General features: G+C 65.5%; 1 protein-coding gene across 5 annotated transcripts in view; it reads right to left on the bottom strand.

Annotated features, from left to right (window-relative positions):
- Nucleotides 1-4,287: 4,287 nt before the first annotated feature.
- Nucleotides 4,288-17,225, bottom strand: part of COL26A1 (collagen type XXVI alpha 1 chain) — a 128,038-nt gene continuing 115,100 nt past the window's right edge. For 3 of the 5 annotated variants that reach the window (XM_081299449.1, XM_081299448.1, XM_081299451.1), the window contains exons 5-13: nucleotides 14,095-14,248; nucleotides 12,374-12,472; nucleotides 11,715-11,867; nucleotides 10,068-10,151; nucleotides 8,480-8,532; nucleotides 8,116-8,151; nucleotides 7,742-7,792; nucleotides 6,391-6,475; nucleotides 4,289-5,729 (exon numbers count right to left, since the gene is read on the bottom strand). In XM_081299449.1, the coding sequence (XP_081155575.1) occupies nucleotides 5,569-5,729; nucleotides 6,391-6,475; nucleotides 7,742-7,792; nucleotides 8,116-8,151; nucleotides 8,480-8,532; nucleotides 10,068-10,151; nucleotides 11,715-11,867; nucleotides 12,374-12,472; nucleotides 14,095-14,248 (876 nt within the window). In that variant the 3' untranslated portion in view covers nucleotides 4,289-5,568. Of the gene's footprint in view, nucleotides 5,730-6,390; nucleotides 6,476-7,741; nucleotides 7,793-8,115; nucleotides 8,152-8,479; nucleotides 8,533-10,067; nucleotides 10,152-11,714; nucleotides 11,868-12,373; nucleotides 12,473-14,094; nucleotides 14,249-17,225 lie in introns of all 5 variants that reach the window. The other 2 variants (XM_081299450.1, XM_081299452.1) reach the window with 2 other exon arrangements.

The following is a 17,225-nucleotide window of genomic DNA, read 5'->3' on the forward strand; positions in this document are numbered from 1 at the left end:
TCCCCAGCGCGCGCGCACACGTTCCCACGCGCACACGTTCCCACGCGCACACGTTCCCACGCGCACACGTTCCCACGCGCACACGTTCCCACGCGCACACGTTCCCACGCGCACACGTTCCCACGCGCTCAAGCTCACGCCACGTGGCCGCTGGGCGCCTGCGCACAGCCCTGCGCTCCGCAGGGCAGCGGGGGCCGAGGGCGGAGTTGCAGAGGGGCTGACCGATGGAGGGAGGAGGCAGCAGTGTCCTGGGCGTGGCTGGAGGGTGCGGAGAGAGGCCACCCAGGGAGAAGGACAAGCCCGAATGGGGCTGGGAGGAGGAGGCCACCTGTGCCCATCTCCTCATCAGCCCCTGGGTGGCCCAGGCAGGCCCTGGAGTGGGCAGAGGTGGACCCGGGAGCCCCCTGGACTGGGCTGGCCCCCTCACTCCTCTTTCCTGGGGGTCTGTAGGGAGAGGGCTGTTCCAGCAGAGCAGGTGACAGGGACCTGGTTCTGCGCATCTGAGCAGGGGCTTTGGGCGATTGGCTTCCTATCCCGAGTCCTGGCAATAGAATGGGTCAGAGGAGGGGACAGAGGAGGGGGCGCTCAGCCCAGGTCTGAACTGGCTGCGAGCCCCTCCCCTACCTGCTGCAGGCCCCTGCACCTCCCCGGGCCTGAAAACCGGCACCTGCAGGCTGCAGAGATGAGGCTCCCCAGTGAGAAAACTTTGGGGCAGCTTCCCGGGCAGCCAGGAGGATAGGGACCAGGAAGACAGCACCAGGTGGCAGAGTGCAGAGCACAGGGGAGCCACAGCAAGTTCAGGAGCAAGGCAGGGGCACCGCCAGACCTGCATGTCGCATGATCCTTCTCTGGGCCCTACAAGGGCCAGACTGGCAGGGCAGACCCTAGCTGGCCTGCTCATGCCTTGGGCCAATTCCCCTCCCACCTGCCTTTGGGGTCCTTGGAGAACCTGCATCTGACAGCATTCCATGTCCCAGGAGAATCCTGGCCATTCCCCAACCAGCCCTGCCGTGCCCCTCGCCCACTCTGGCCTCTGCTTACCCTCGGCCTGTCCTGGCAGTGTCCTCCCTCGGACTCTCCGCTCATGACACCTCCACTCCTCCTTCCAGGACGGCACCCCCCAGCACAGCTGCCCCTGGCTTCACCCCCAACCTGCTGTGTGACCCTGGGCAAGCTGCTCAGCCTCTCTGGGGCTCTGCTGATTCATTCCATACCAGGGAGGTGACTGTAAAATTGGAGGAGGTGACACATGTTGTGAGGTTCACACAAGGACCAGCTCATGTCACCTCCCTGGACAGACTCTCCCTCAGCCAGGTCCTCAGGTACAGGGAGCCTCTGATCCCACAGAACCTGTGACCTGGCCCTATTGGGTGCACCCTGGTCCTGTCCATCCACCGGCAGGAGCTCCTACTGGAAGCTGCCAGCCTCCTGCTGCCTGCTCTGCCCCTGGTGGCTCTGAGTTGGGCCTGAGCATCTGAATACCCAGCCCTGCCCACTGTGGTCCCCGTCCGGCCTGGCCTGGGCACGAGCAGGACAAGAGGCATGCAGATGGGCAGGGCATTGTGTTCTGGGCAGCCTAGGACAAACCCTCCCCTGGGGTCAGTCCTCTCTCTGCTCTGGGCCCATCGTCCAGGGACACTGGTCCCACTGTAGCCCAGGGAGCACTTTATCCTGGGCGATTATGTGAGGCTTCGTCCAGCAACAAAGGGGTGCCAGGGCCAGGTGTGGGGTGAGCCGAGTGGCCTCTGCCAGGCCCTGCGCCCAGGCCTCTCCTCCTGTGCCCTGACCCGTGGGCAGCCCCCCGACACCTCTCGTCTCTGCTCAGGCTGCTCCTCCTGCCTCGAGTGTGGTCTCCCACTTGGCCGACTCCTCTGGGCCCTGGGGACCCTCTCTGGCCCTTCCCGGTGCCCCCCCAGGTCCCAGCCCCTCCCCTGTTGGTGCTGGTGTGGCCACACACGCCATCTCCACCGAGTGGCCCTGCCCTGGACTCTGGCTGGGCCATGCTGTCACTAGAAGTGGGCTTCCCGGGATGCTGTCTTGGTCCCCGTGGGTTGCGTGGCTCCAGGCAGGGACTGTCACTTGGTGCTCTGTGGTGTAACCAGGCCAGCATCCCAGCAGGGACGGGGAGGGGGTGGGGTAGTGTTCCTTGATTAAACGTGATGCTTAGTCTCCAGGCCCTGGTCCAGGGACCAGGAGACAGAAATGAGCCAGACCCCGACTCTGACCTAAGGGAGCATCCATGGGGGACAAAGACCTTCTAGGGGACAATGTGGGGACATAGACCTAAGACAGCTTCTAGGAGCCCAGGCCCCGTTGTGGAGACAGGAGCTGTGGCCAGAGGCCACAGAGGAAGGCAGTAGCATTCACCAGGGGCGCTGCAGCCCCACAAAGCCCCGTGTCTTGCCCCATCATGCCCCGCCCTGCCCGGGGGCCTGCTGGGACCCGGAGGTGACTCAGGCCCACAGTTACACAGGGGCTCAGGGAAAGGACGAGGCCCCTGCACTCCAAGTGGAGCTTGTGATCGGATGGCCTTTGGGACAATCTTATGGGGCTGGAGAACCCAGACCAGAGGATCTCACTGTTCTGCCGGTCAGGCGCAGGGCCCAGGCACCCCTTCTGGGGACCTGCTGGCCCAGGGCCCTGAGGCTCTTCTGCTGGACAGGTGGCCTGCCTCCTTCGTTTCTGTAAAGATGCGGGACCCTGTGTCTCTTTTTGTCTCCAGTGTGACCCTGGGCACCTCGACCAGCACAGGTCACAGCACTCAGACCCCCCACTGGTGTAGAGCCACCTCCTGCAGGACCAGCCGGGGTCCCCTGTGTCCCTCCCTCTGCCTGCTCCAGCCACCTCAGCTTCCTCGTTGTCCCCTGAGCTCCAGGGGTGGCTCTGGCTCAGGATGGTGGCACCTGCTGTCCCTTCTGCTGGAGTGCTCTTCCCTCCCCAGCTGCAGACAGCAACTCAAGATTCAGCAATTTAAGGCAGCCATTGCTGGCCGGGCCTCCCAGCCTGGCCAGGCACCCTCCTTCCAAACCATCCCACGGACCTGCAAGACGGCCCCGCTGCGGAACCATTTGATCAAGGTAGAGACTGGAGGGCGGGCAGTGGTCTTGCAAGAGGACGATGGGGTGGGACATTCCCAGGGCCCAGCAGCGCACCAACTCCTCACTCAGGGTTTGTGGAGATGGCCCTGTTGCTGGATCGCACACTCGTGAGCCCAGGCCCCTGGATTGCTGTGTCTCCTGGCCACATCCAGAAGCCACGGGTGGTGACTTGTCCTCATGCATCTAGGTTTGTACCCTTACTCTGTGACACTCGCATGAAGACAAGTCTTCGTGCACATCTTCTGCAGGGAGTGTCCACCCCATTGTCCAAGGCTTTGTAAACTCGCTGTCTTTTTTTATTGGTACCAGGGCTTGAACCCGGGGTCCCTAACCACTGAGCCACATCCCCGGCCCTTTTCATTTTTTATTTTGAGACAGGGTCTTGCTGGGTTGCACAGGGCCTCGCTAAATTGCTGAGGCTGGCCTCAAACTTGCGATCCTCCTGCCTCAGCCACCCTAGTCTCTGGGATCACAGGCCTGTGCCGCTGCCCTGGCTCACTGTCTGTTTGGATGTCCCCGTGAAGTTGGCAGCTGGGTATCTCTGGGATTCCCATCTGCTCTGTTCACTGAGGTTCCCGGGGCCTGCCTCGGCTAAGGCACTCAGTGAAGGACCTGTCACAGGAAGGAAGGGAGGGGGAGATGCTTTCCTAACTCCTGTCCTGGGGAGAGGAGCGAAGGGGAGAGGCATGTTCTTTGGCATTCCTGGGACAGTGGCCTGGCTGCCCCCCCCCCGTGGCTGTTGGTTTGGTTTCAGGCCCCCGCCCTGCCTGGGCCTCGTCCCATTGCTGAGCAAGCTGAATGAGTCCCCCAGCCCAGGGCCACGTGGTTGGGGGACAGTCCCACCCATGGGGCCTGAGGCAGGGCCCTGGACACAGTCACATATTTATCAGCAAATACAGGAGGAGGGGCTCCTGGTGACCATCTGTCTTGGCCTCAGCCTCCCCTTCCCTCTCCGCACTTGGCCTCTGGTTCTGCCTGGGGAGGACGTGCTGCTGACCCAGGCTTGGGCAGGAGCCGGGACGGGGTAGGGTCACCTACCCTTCCCACCTGGCAGGCCTCATGGCACCCTGTGGCTGGCGGAAGTCACCCCAGGGCTCCCTGGGGCCTGCTCAGGGGGACACAGCCCCGCCCCCTGCAGGCCGCCCCCCATGGACAGACCTCGGTGGGAGGACACCTTTATTGTCAGGTCGGGGAACAACGGCAAGGCCCCGACCGCCCCTCCATGAGGACAGGTGGCCCCCGGGGGAGGGGCCATGAGTCGAGCAGAACCCGGCTGCAGCCTCACGTGAGCACCAAGATCAAGGGGACGGCCACTCCTGCCGTGGGGACACTGCCCCGGGTGGTGCCAGCACCTTCCATTCTGCAATTCCTTTGGTGGCGAGTCCCAGGTCCTGGCCCAGCAAGAGGAGCACCGGGGCTGGCGGGTCACAGGAGACTGGGCGGGAGGCTGCCAGGACCCAGCCTCTGCTCTGGAGCCTGCCAGGAGCCCAGAGGGCGGGAGCACCGTGCCCCAGCTGCCCTCTGTCCAGTTTGCCAAGGGGACGCGAACTCAAGGTGTCCCCCAGGAGCGGCAGACCCTGGAGATGCCCAGGGAGGCGGGTGGGCAGGGGCTGCTGTCCCACCTGTGGGGACAGTCCCTCGGTGCTCCCTCCTCCTGGCTCAGGGTGGCCAGGGCCTGATGGGGGGTGGGCTCAGGGAGATGGGGACAGTGGGCCATGCCTGCCACAGACCCCTGTTCCTGACCACACCGCCCCCCCATCGCAGTCCCCGGTCCATGTGACAGTCGGTTCATTCAGGGTCCCCTAGGTTCCAGAGCTCCGGCCAGGCACAGCCCCCTGCCTGCCTGAGGAGCCGGCCAAGCCCCGGAGAGAAGCTGAGGAAGGGCCAGGCCTGGTCTCCAGTGCGGTGTGGGCCCTGCCTGTCCCTCCCGGGCCTGGCCTGGTCCCCTGCTCCCTGGCTGCCTCAGGAGCGGCCTGGCCTGACCCTCCTGCCTGGCCTTCCTCATGATGGGGGAGGAGACGCAGGGCCAGAGGACGCTGGGCTCCATCCTGTGCTGGCCAGGACCCAGGACATGGGTAGACCCTCATCCGTGCCTCATCCCGGGTCAGTGGGGTGAGAGCTGGCTCCTGAGGATCAGGTGGGCACGTGGGGCAGCCCCATGCCAAGGCCCAGGCAGCAGGGGCTCCGTCACCGCAGGCTCTGGTCACCCAGGCCCAGCCACCAGGCCCCCTCCAGCAGGCAGCGGGGGACGAGGACAGGGGCGAGGGGCCTCTGCTGCGAGTGCTCATCCCCTGCAGACCCCGCCCCGACACCATCTGTCACTAAGGCCCCAGGGCCCGGGAGCCAGTGTCCCTCACAGTGTCCGAGCCTGGTGGCCAGGCCCACGTGGGACATCTTCAGGAGCCAGCAGCAGCACTGGCCCAGGCTGGTCCTCGGGCCAGGTCCGGGCTCGTCCTGGGGAGCCTGGCTGTCACTTCCTGCCACTGGCCTGGCCAGCGCTCTTGTGCGCAGGGTCGGGACCCAGCAGGGCAGCAAGGGCACCGTCGGGTGGGGGGCCGCCCCTCTTCATCTTGAGGTTGGCTCTCAGGGCCGCATCCTGGCTGGAGCCGCCCTCAGGGGAGGCCTGGGGATCTGGAAGGAGGGAGAGAGGGCAGGCTGGAGACAGCCTCGGTGTGATCGGAGGCACCTGGGCTGCCAGCACCGGCCGTGGGACGAGGGGACCCATTCATCCGTCTGTCCATCTGTCCATCCATTCATCCCCATCCATCATTCCTTCCATCTTCTGTCTGTTCATCCATCCATCCATCCATCTGTCCGTCTGTCCATTCATCCATCTGTCTGTCCATCTGTCTGTCCATCTGTCCCTCTGTCTGTCCACATGCCCACCCATTACTCATTGATTCTTTAACAAACCCTGAGGAGTCTGCCCGAGGCACTCCCCGTGTACCAGGGAGACATGGCCGACCCAGCCTGTGGGGGAAGGGAAGGTGGGGACAAGGAGGCCCGAGGAAGGCGGGAGCCAGTGTTCCAGGAGGGACCCAATGGGCAGGGCGAGGGGACGGGAGCCTGGTGACCAGCTGTGGTCCGCCGGGGCCCTGGGGTGCTGGGAAGGGTCTCAGGAGCCAGGCTGGCGCACTGGCGGTCCCCACTGGGGGACCCTGAGCAGGGGAGGGGCAGGGGCAGGTGACGCTGGCAAAGACCACCTGACAGCTGAGTGGTGGGGTCGGCCAGGGCCACCAGAGGCCTGAGGACAGCGGCTGGTGGGGGAGGCCAGGGCGCCGTGGGCGCTCACCGTGGATGCCGATCATGTGCTCCAGGATGAGGACCCTCTCGGCCAGGATCTTCAGCGCCTCCCGCAGCTGCTGCACCCCCTCGCCCTGCCAGGAGGGAGGCAGGGTCAGGGCGCGTCGGCGGGGGCCAGGGCCAGCTGGATCCAGGGACCCACCTCACGGCCCTCCAGCCAGCCTCGCCCCTCAGCCCCTCCCCTGGCTCCTTGCAACCCCTGTGCCCACCTCGGGAGCCTCACTGCCTGCCCCCTGCTCTGGTCCTACCTCCAAAGGTCCTGCCCAGCCTCGCCCACAGCGCCTATCTCCAAGGCCCAGGTCCCCGCTCAGCCAGGTCTCCACCTGGCCTCCACCTGGCCTCCACCTGGGCTCCGCCTCCACCTGGCCTCCACCTGGCCTCCACCTGGCCTCCACCTGGCCTCCACCTGGCCTCCACCTGGCCTCCACCTGGGCTCCGCCTCCACCTGGCCTCCACCTGGGCTCCGCCTCCACCTCGGCTCCACCTGGGCTCCTCCTCCACCTGGGCTCCACCTGGCCTCCTCCTCCATCTGGCCTCCACCTGGGCTCCTCCTCCACCTGGGCCCCACCTCGGCTCCACCTGGGCTCCGCCTCCACCTCGGCTCCACCTGGGCTCCTCCTCCACCTGGGCTCCACCTGGCCTCCTCCTCCATCTGGCCTCCACCTGGGCTCCTCCTCCACCTGGGCCCCACCTCGGCTCCACCTGGGCTCCGCCTCCACCTCGGCTCCACCTGGGCTCCTTCTCCACCTGGGCTCCACCTGGCCTCCTCCTCCATCTGGCCTCCACTTGGCCTCCTCCTCCACCTGGGCTCCACCTGAGCTCCATCTGGCCTCCTCCTGGCCTCCACCTGGGCTCCTCCTCCACCTGGGCTCTACCTGGGCTCCACTTGGCCTCCTCCTCCACCTGGGCTCCACCTGGCCTCTGCTTGGGCTCCTCCTCCAACTGGCCACCATCTAGCCTCCACCTCTGCCTCTGACCAACACTCCTTCAGCTCCAGGCCCCAAACCCTTCCTCCTGCATCTGTCCCTCCTACCCACCAGCCACCTGTCCCTCAGCCCACCAATGCCCGTGGGCATGTCTGTTCCCAGGGGAGCCTTGTCCCTTTAGAAGGGCCCCTCAACCTCTCGTGGACTGGTCCCCATCCCGCATCCCAGGTCCTGTGGCCTGACCCGGCAGCCCCGCCATCTGCCATCTGCCCTGCAGTCACGGCTGCACTGGGCTGGGCACTGCCGAGGGCAGGGACCCCAGCACCAGGCCAGGTGTGAGGATAAGTTAGAGGGTCCGCCCTCTCCCTGCAGTGCTGTGGCTGGCCGCGGGAGCCTGCTGACCGCCATCCATACCTCTGTGGCTGCTGCCTTGTCCCCCTCTGCTCCCTTCACTCCAGGCTGGCCCTAGGGAACAAGTCACACGGTCACCCGGGGCAGACCTCGGGGCAATGAGCCAGGACAGGTGGGCCCCGCGGCTCCTGCTCCGGGGTGAGAGGAGCAGGGCAGGTCGTGCCCTGGGCACCCTGCAGAGCCTGGCGTGGGAGGCCCTCCTCAGCCTCTGGGGAGGCTGTTTCCCGCTGGCCACGGTCCCTGCAGCCCACTCCAGGCCCCTCTGGGCAGCTCTGATGTGGTCTGTCCTGGTCCCTCCCGCTGCCCGCTCTGGCTGGGAGACCCCGCCTCAGCACCTGGGCCTACTGCCCTGGGGCCACGGCACAGCCTGCACTTACAGCCGGTCCCTCCACGGGCTGCCCGCCAGCCAGGCCCTGCAGAAACCAAACGGGCGCGTGAGGCCTGCTGCCCAGGGGCTCCCGTCCCCCCCCCTCAGCCTGCTGTGGGTCCCCGGTCTGGGAGGAGGCCAGCAAGAGCAAATGGGAAGGCCAGGCCTGAGGCCTTTAGGTCCTGGAGCCCCGTCCACAGCTGGCCAGGACCTGGGCCTCGGCTGGGCCTTGGATCCTCTCACCTGTGCACAGGGACAGGGCAGCAGAGGGCCACTGCCCCTAGTGACCAGGATGCCCGTCTGCCTTCCCCCTCCTGGAGAGGCCACGGTCCCTCCCGCCATTCAGTCCACGCCAGAGGTGGCTGCGTCCTTACCTGGGATCCTGGTGCTCCTGGGGGTCCCGGGGGGCCGTGTGGTCCAGGGGGACCTGTGGGCAGAGCCGAGTGCTCGCGAGGCCTCCCTCCCGCTGCCCCAGCCCAGCTCCGTCCACTCTTCTGCCTCCACCTGCTCCCCTCGGGCCTCAGCCCCGGGCTGCCCAGTCCTAAGAGCTGGAGACCCGGCTGCGACGGCCACCCCTGTGGGCCTGGCACTCAGCCTGGGAAGCCTGGCGCACGCTGACCCAGGACCCGGCCCTCCTCAACCGTCCATCTGTCTGGGGTCCCTAGGACAGCCTCCTGCCCACGTGCCTCACCAGAGCGAGCTTCGAGAAGCGCACGTCCCCTTGGTCCTGCTGGGGCCCCGGGTGCCTGGCCCTGCCTGCCCACCCCCAAGGCTCCTGTGCTGCTGCTCTTCCCAGAGCCTCCCTTCCCTCCGCTGGCCCGAGGTCCCTGCCCACTGCTCTCTCCCGGGCTCCGGGACGCAGCGCTGCCTCCTCCAGGAAGCCTTCCTGGCCTGTCCCCCTGTGCCCAGGTCCATCCCTGACAGGGACCCACAGCCGCGGTGGGTTACGTGACAGATGCCCGAGGGTCAGGCTGGGTCTCCTGGGCCTGCATAGGGAGGGGCTCCTGACACATCTCTGCCCGGCTCAGAAGAGAGGCCCCTGTCCCCGTGGACGGGCCTATGCCTCCCAGGCTGCGGGGACCCATGGCTGGGCTGCTCAGTGTCCCCAGGCTCAGAGAGGACGTTTGGGTAAAGGGTGACCTTTGCGTGACCAGGTGCACATCAGGGTCAGCCTGGCCTCAAAGCAAACGCCCTCCCCGGCCTGAGCGCCCGAGACACGGCACGTCCTGGTGTCCCTGCATCCTCCTCATGGTGCCCTGCGTCCTCCTCCCGATGTCCTTGCATCCCTGGGTGTCTGCTCCAATGTCCCCGTTAGGACCATCCCTTCCCTCCTCACCAGCTCTGCCTGTCCCTGTCCCTCTCTCACGTCCTATTCAGGTGACTTAGGAAGTCGGCACTTGGCCTGCCCTGTGCTAGATGGTGGGCACAGGCCGGGATGGCACCTCACAGTGAATCCAAGGGCCCCGGGGACCTGGCACATGGCTCAGTGTGCAGTAAGCACTCAGGGGATGTTTGTCCACTGCACAGAGAGCTAGTGAGAGACAGCAGGGTGGCCGGGCTGCCCATTCCCTCCAGGGCCTCCACTGCCCCTTCAGGGAGCCCTGGGTGTGGCGAGCATGCAGCTGGTGGGCAGGGTTGGGGGCGGTGGCCAGTCTGCCCTGTCTCACGCTGTCCCCAGGGAGGACATGTGGAGGATGGGGTCAGGCCAGGCCTGGAGCCAGCTTCCCACCAGGTGACCGCAGGCTCTGCTCCCTGTGTCAGCTCCCCAGGCCCTGGGGCCTCCCCTGGGCCTGGGTCCCCACATCCCAGAGCCCCTCCCACCCGGGAGACAGGCCAGGGCAGCCTGGGGCCACTTCCTCTGGTGTCCTGTTCAGATCACTCGAAGTTGGTGTGCCCAGTCCCCAGGGGAGCTGCCCCTTCACCTCTGGCCATGTGACACTTGGGGAGGCCCCTTCCACTCACCTGGAGGGCCGGGGGGACCTCGAGGCCCTGGGATGCCCGCCAGCACGGTGTCCACCACGGCAGGTGCCAGCTGGGCGTCTCCATCTGTGGGAAGAGATGGCCGCTGGTGACCACGTACGGCAGAGCCTGCCACACCCAGAGACTGGGCCTGAGGGGCCTGTCAGCCCCCCCGGAGTGGGCTCCTCCTGTCCCTCAGCAGCCCTGGCACCGCGTCCCTCCTGCTCACAAGTCCCCAAGAGGCCGGGCAGTCAGAGGGCAGGGGAGCTAGCAGCCTCCCCAGGAAGCACTGACTCCTTCTAGAACATTCCGGGCCCTCCAGACTTGGGGCCTGCTGCTCATCGATCCCTACTGCAAGGGCCCGGCCTCCCCAGGGAAGCCCCCCACCACCCTTTGTCACCGAGGTCACACACTGGGGTGGGGGGTGCTAATTGTCTTCCTGGTGCCCTGCAGGATGAGACCTATCCCATCCCCAGGCCAGACCTGGGACAGGAGGCGCCTGGGCCCCACCCTCCACACAGACCCACACTGTCCACAGGCCTCTTAGGGATGCCCAGTCCTGAGGCCAACCCCTGAGCACGTGCCCTTCCCAAACACACTCCCCTCCAGGAAGGCCACCTCCCTTGGGGACCCCGAAGGGCTCTGGGCTCAAGAAGTGACCCTGGCCCTGTGCCCAAGACAGCCCTTAGCTGGCTCCTCACAGTGCAGGCTGCTGACCAGAGGCCACTGTCCAGAGGGAAGCTGGTCCACAGACCGCGGGCCCGCCACCCCACCCCCCGCCCTGCCGTCGGCCCAGCCCTGTACCCCGGTGGCAGTTGGGCCCCGGTCCTGGCGCGGGCACTGGCCAGAGCTCTCCACCAGGGACTGTGACCATCCTACTCTATGGGAGTGGACGCTGAGGCTGGCAGGGGTCGGTCACACAAGGGCTGAGCTGCCCCAGGGCCCAGAAGCCAGGCAGGAAGGTGGCTCAGGTATCTGGGACAGCTGACCCAGAGATGCCACCCTGCCCACAGAAGCCATCTGCCATCCTGTCCTCCCAGAGTGTAAAGTCACCCCATTCCCCCATCTTAGATCCTGCCCCCAGGCGCCAGGCACTCAGCCAAAGAGGACACTCCTGGGCACCAAGGGCTTCCTCCGTCTGGTCAGCTGGGGCTTCCCTGTCCCCCACCCCCCATCTGCCTGCCCCCACCAGGAAGCACATGGTCTGTGCGGTTTGGGGTCCCCCTGCCCCAGCTCAGCCTCCGGGGCCTGGGGGAGCCCATTTTGCTCACGGCTGAGTCTGACATGTAGTAGGTGCTCAGTAAACACTTGTCACATGACCTACAGCCAGGGGACTTGTAGGGGAAATGCAGCCAGGGACAGCCTGGCATGGGGTGGGGGGGTGGGGGGGAACTGGGGCCAGGCCACAGGCAATGGCCACCAGGAGCTGGAGGCAGGGGCTGAGCCCTGGGGTGGGGACAAGCCATCCTGGGGCCAAGAGTGAGGCTGGGACTGGCATCAGCCCCAAGGGACACTGCCAACACCAGCCCTAGCTTCCACTGATCCCCTCCCTGGCAGGATCCCGGCTTCCCTGGGACCCCTCTGGGGAAGGTCACCGCCCCCGAGTCAGTGAGGTGCCCCTGCCCACCCGGCCCTCTGCACGGCACTCACTGTCCTTGTCCGTAGGCGGCTGCAGAGAGTAGAGGACACCTTGGGGACCACTCGGCGAGAGGCCCGGGCTGCCTGCTGGGCCCGGGGGTCCTGGGGGACCGGGGCGCCCCATCTCTCCAGGAAGCCCACGGGGCCCGGGTGGCCCCAAGAGCCCTGCAGTGGGGGAGAGGAGTCACCGTGAGGGCGGGGCAGGTGCAGACAGGGACACTGAGGCCCTGCGGGGACAGGCTGGCCAGGGTCACGTGGAGGGAGCCTCTGGGAGGCCAATGAGAAGCTCCTCCTTCCCAGCCCAGTGCAGAGGGGACAGGGCAGCGGGGACAGAGGTGAGGGTGACAGGGACAGCAGGACAAGCACAGACCCCAGCCAACGCCGGGGGTCCTCCAGGGAGCTCAGCCACCAAGAGGAACTCCACCCCCCAGGGACTCGGGAGGAGACGAAGGGTCCTGGAGGTTGCTTCAGTGGCTGAGAACAAGCCCCTGATCCTGGCACTGGCCGCCCTCACCCAGGTCCCTGCAGTCCTTCTCCTGACAGCCCAGGGTGTCCGACAGGGAGGGGACGGAGGAAGGAGCCCAGGCTCCTGGTGGGACAGGGGACACCTCTGCTGCCAGGGCAGCGGACGAACGGTCCTTTCCTCCTGTGGACATGGGAGGGGTCCTTACCTGGAGGTCCCACTGGGCCCTTCTCTCCTGCCTGGCCCCGGTCACCTTTGGAGCCCGGGGGACCTGCAGGCCCTGGTGGCCCAGTCTGCCCTGGGGGCCCTAGGAGAGAGGGAGGCGAGGCCTGAGACTCGGGGCCCTGCGTCCTGGTGGCTCCGAGCCTGACCACAGGGGATGTGAGGTCTCCGTCAAGGTCACAGAGCCAGGTGTGGCTCAGGTCCCTGCACTCCAGGTCCCGTCCTCTTGCCCTACTACCTCCCTGCTTGAGGTCAAGTACGGGGCTTGTGGTCTCCAGGCCCTGGGGCTGGACCAGAGTGGGGGGTGGACACGCTCTCTGGCCCCTTGTCCCTCTGGGCTTGCTGACTGGGTGGAAGGACTTGCTCTGCCTCTCGGTGTCCTTCCTGTTCTGGCGGCGCTGCGGGCTCCTGGGAGCCCCACCTGCCTCCATTCCTGGGGCCAGCTGGGAGGACGCCCAGGTGCCACCATTTGTAGTGTGCTCCTGCCACCTTGTGGCCATTGTAGGAACTGCATGTTCCCTGGTGAGAAAGGCAGGGGCCTCCCAACACCCACCTAGAGGGCTTGGGGTCTGGGTCCTCTGAGGACGGAGGCCCCCTCCTCCTCAGTCCCAGAAGAAGGAGGTCATGGGGAAGTGTCCTGGGCATGAGACCCTGGGGGCAGTGGCTCAGGGCGCAGGCCACCCAAGTGCGATGCCCCACCTTCCTCATGGCAGCCTGCCCCGGCCACCTCCCACCAGCTCTGGCTCCTTTAGAAGGACGCAGGGCATCTGCTTCTCCCCAGGAAAGGCCGCTGGAAGCCACCTAGGGATCTGCCCTCCCTGTCCCCCTCCTGCATCCCTTGTCAGAATAAGGACAGAGGAGGTGAAGGACAGGTGGGTGCCCAGAGCTGAGTCTGGGGGCTCGACTGGGAGAGGAGAGCGAGCAAGTGTGTTCCCTCCAAAGGGCTGAGGTGGGGCTGAGGCTCATCATGGCAAAATGCTGGTGACCCAAGGCGAGTTACCTAACTTCTCTGAGCCTCAGTTTTCTCCTCTGTAACTAAGACTCACAAGCTTTGTGCACAGCTTAGAAAGGGAATCTGTCCTGCCTATGAACATACTCAGTAACCTGCACAGAGTGCACCCTGACCGTCACAGGGCCCCAGCTGTAGACCCGGGTGCAGCCATATTGACAGGTGCTGGCTAAACATCTCCCCAGGACACACCCCAGCGGAGTGCCCAGTCCTGACCAGGCCTTTGACAACTGTCCCTGTGACTGCAGCTGTTCTTACTCTCTACAGCCCAAGCGCAGAGCGGAGAGCTCAGGTAGAATCTGCAGAGAGGACGTTTTACCCTTGACTTTAAAGTAGGATAAGAAGACAGGGTGACAGATGTCCTCCAGTTCTGGCCTGAGGGGTCAGTGAGGACTCTGTGGGATGTGGGCAGGGCCTTTCCCAAGATGGAGCTGAGCAGGGATGGGCTGGGCGGGACTGGTGGTCCAGGGCAGGCATTCTGAGGACAGTGGCTGGACGGCAGGACAGTAAGGAGGGGTGGCAACTGCGGCAGACGGCAGAGTCCAGGCTGGGCCTCAGCAGCTGCCAGGTGCCTCCCTGGCCCCCACGGCCATGGCTCAGCTTTTCCAAGCATCTCCTGAGCCTGTTGGACACTGAGGCCAACTTGGGGAGGTCCCTGGGGGCAGGCTAGCCCACCGCGCCCTGCAGGCTGCACTCACCGGCTGGGCCCGTGGGCCTTCTCCTCTGGGGCCCCGGGTGAGCCAGGGGGATGGCGCCTGGGAGGAAGTCCTCACTCCAGGGCGGGGTGCTCTGCGGGGTGGGCAGGCCGTTGTCCGGGCCCGAGGGCTGCTCTGCTGCCTCCAGCAGGAGGACCTGGCCGGGAAGGGCGGAGGGTCAGGCCCGCTGGCCACCAGGGATGCGTGTGCGCAGGGTCCTGTCCCATGGGACCGCAGCTGTCCCCTTCTGCAGCGGCTGGTCGTGACTCTTAGCAGGACCACGGATCCCTTTGTCCTTCCTCCATTAGGAAGGACCCCAAGGCCCACCCTGGACCCTTGGATGCAAGCAGGTGCCAACAGGTGCCCTCCAGAGCGCTGTGCCTTGCTCACCCCTTCCTGGGCAGTGCCCCAGGGGGGAAAGTGTGTGTGCCTTTTATCACCGGCCACATTTGGCTGGGCCCCTGAAGTGGATAGCTGGGAAGATGGGTGGGGGGAGGGGGAGGGGAGAAGGAGGAGGAGGGGAGGAGATGGGTGAAAGGATGGGAGGGAGGGGGAGGGGGAGGGGGAGGTAATGGGGAGGGGTGAATAGTACTGCCTAGTGCATGGGCTCCAGGGTCCTATCCAGGGAGACGGGTGGCTGTAGCTCCTCAGGACTGGCCTGGAGCACAGCCCTGTCCTCTGTCCTCGAGGCAGGCAAAGTCAAGGACAGCAAACTTGGGGAGCAAACTTCCCCTTAAATCTCCTGGGAGCCAAGATTTAGGCCCCACAGTCCCTGCTGTCCCCAGAGAAGCCAGCAGGGGGCGCTGCGAGCCTGGGCTGGGAGCAGCGGCCAGGTGTCCTGAGAGCCCTGCACTCTCCAAGGTAGGGCCTGGGCAGAGGGGTGCTGTGGTCCTCACAGCGCTCAGGCTGGCTGGGCTGTCACGGGGTGCAGCTGTGGAGTAGCCCCCTGGGCAGTTCAGCAAGTGGGAGCCCCTCCTGCCCATCCCCAACCGGGGCCACTTCTCTTTCTGGTCCTTATAAGATCTCATAGACAAGGAAGGTCGCTGGTCACATTGCACATGAAGTGGAAACAGAAGCTCAGGGAAGGCAAGTGACTTGCCAAGGTCACACAGGGAGGGCTGAGGGACCCAGTGCCTCCCCCACCAGACCACAGATTGTCCCACCCACGGCTCAGCCACCGCCTGGGCCAAGCTTCATGGAGTCACCAAGTAGGGAGCAGCTTGCTGAGCTCAGGGTGGACCCCAGGCTCAGGAGCCTGGGACCCCCCAAAGCAGAAAGGGGCTCCAACTGCTGAGCGCCGTTGGCCGGTCAGCCAAGGCCAAGGTCGGGCTCTACGGAGGAGCCAGGCAAGCGGCAGGAAGGCCATGGCCATGGGTGGCAGGAGGTGGACTAGGGCAGCCATGTGAGGGCGGGAACAGGGGACAGATGGGCCAGGACAGTGGACGAAGGCTGCTCCCCCACCGGTGCCCTGCTGCTGGGGACAGCAGGTCGTCCACTCAGCAGACAGGGGTAGGCTGGGGGTGCCGGGGACGGCTGAGTGGCCGTGTCCTGGGGGAACCTGAGGGTTGGTGTCAAGATGGAGCCACCTGAGGGGGACACGGACAAAGGGCAGTGGAGGGAGGTGGCACTGGGAGTTCTGGGGATGGGGCGGCCCTGGTGTCCTTGGTACTGGCTCCAGCCGCTGCCCAGTCTGGTCTGGATGGCCCCCTTCCTGAACTCCTCTCCCCCGCCTCTGCCATCCACAGAACACAGACCTGGGCAGCAGAGTCTGGACCTCAGCCAAGTGAGAATGAGGCCCAGCCAGAGCCCAGGGCCCCTGGCCCGGGGGTGGCCACCCTCCTAGAGAAGCGATCTCATCCCTGCCCTGTATGAGCTCACCGGGCGGGTGGCAGTGGGTATGGGGACTCAGCCCAGGAAAACCTGACCCGGCCTGGGGAGCAGAGACCCTGGTGACGTCACTGCGGCCCAGCTGCCTGGCCAGGCCACCGCCCTCCTACACAGAGCCTGGCTGAGCTCTGAGACTGCTGTGGCCCCCCCAGAGGGAAGTCCCTTCATGTGGTCCATGAGGTCAGGCTGTAAAGTGCGGGGCAGGAGTGGATGAGGGCTGGCACCGCCCAGGGCCCTGCGGCCTTCTCGGGACAAGCAGGTGGTGGGAAGTGAAGACGAGGTGAACCCTGATGGCTGTCTGGCCCCCAGCTGCCCCTTCTTCCCTTGCTCCAGAATGTACGCCTGTGCGTGTGGCCCAGAGGAAGAACCATGACTGGCCTCAACCAATTACAACAATCCTCTTCTGCTTGGTCAGGTACTCAATTTCCCAGTTCCCTTGCAACTATGAGGTGGTCTTACAGCCAGCCCAACGCTGGCCCATGGAACATAATGAGTCTTTGGGGTGCTTTGTCTCACTGTCCACTTCCTGCCTTTTAACACTGAACACTGTGTGAGTATGTGTTGTCTTGAGCTGCAGCAGCCACTTTGTAACTATGAGACACCAAATGTGAAGACAAAAACCCATTCTCTAAGGAAGTATGGGTGGGGAAGAACCCATGAAGAGCCTGATTTCCAAGCCTCAGAGACAGACCTGAGGCCATCTGCTCCTGGGCTTCCTGTGGAACAAACATCCTTATGGAATAAGCTACCACTGGCTGTTCTCGGTCACGTGTGTCCTTTCTGACACCCAGACGTGCCTTGCCTGAAGCAGCAGGAGCCCCAGTCTCCAGGCCTCAGGGTGGTGGCTGTCCCTCCTGGCTTCTGACCCCCGTCTGGGGTTTTCCTGCCTGGCGGCTGCCCTGGGCCCAACAGGGAGGTGAGACGGGTCACTGCTGGGGAATCCAGGCAACTGTCCAGAGGAGGACGGCTGTGGGGCTGGGCCCCTCTCCCTGGCTGCCTCTGCGTGTCCTCCCTGGCCCCCACCAAGAGCCGTCCACCCTGGACCTGCCTCACAGTGACCTGGGGAACAGGAGGTGGCCCCAGCCTCCCTGGTCCCTGGAGCCAGCAGGACCCAGAGTGGGGGGTTGCCAAGGCGAGGGGCTGCTGGGACAGAGGACCTGGCTCCTCCTTGACCCCTCCTCTGTCCTCTGTCCCTGCCACCAGCCCTGAGGTCACAGAGCCCCCTGCCCTGCCCTGGGGCGCTGGGG

Source organism: Spermophilus citellus, assembly GCF_964194105.1.
Source record: "Spermophilus citellus genome assembly, chromosome: 6".
Taxonomy (NCBI): domain Eukaryota; kingdom Metazoa; phylum Chordata; class Mammalia; order Rodentia; family Sciuridae; genus Spermophilus; species Spermophilus citellus.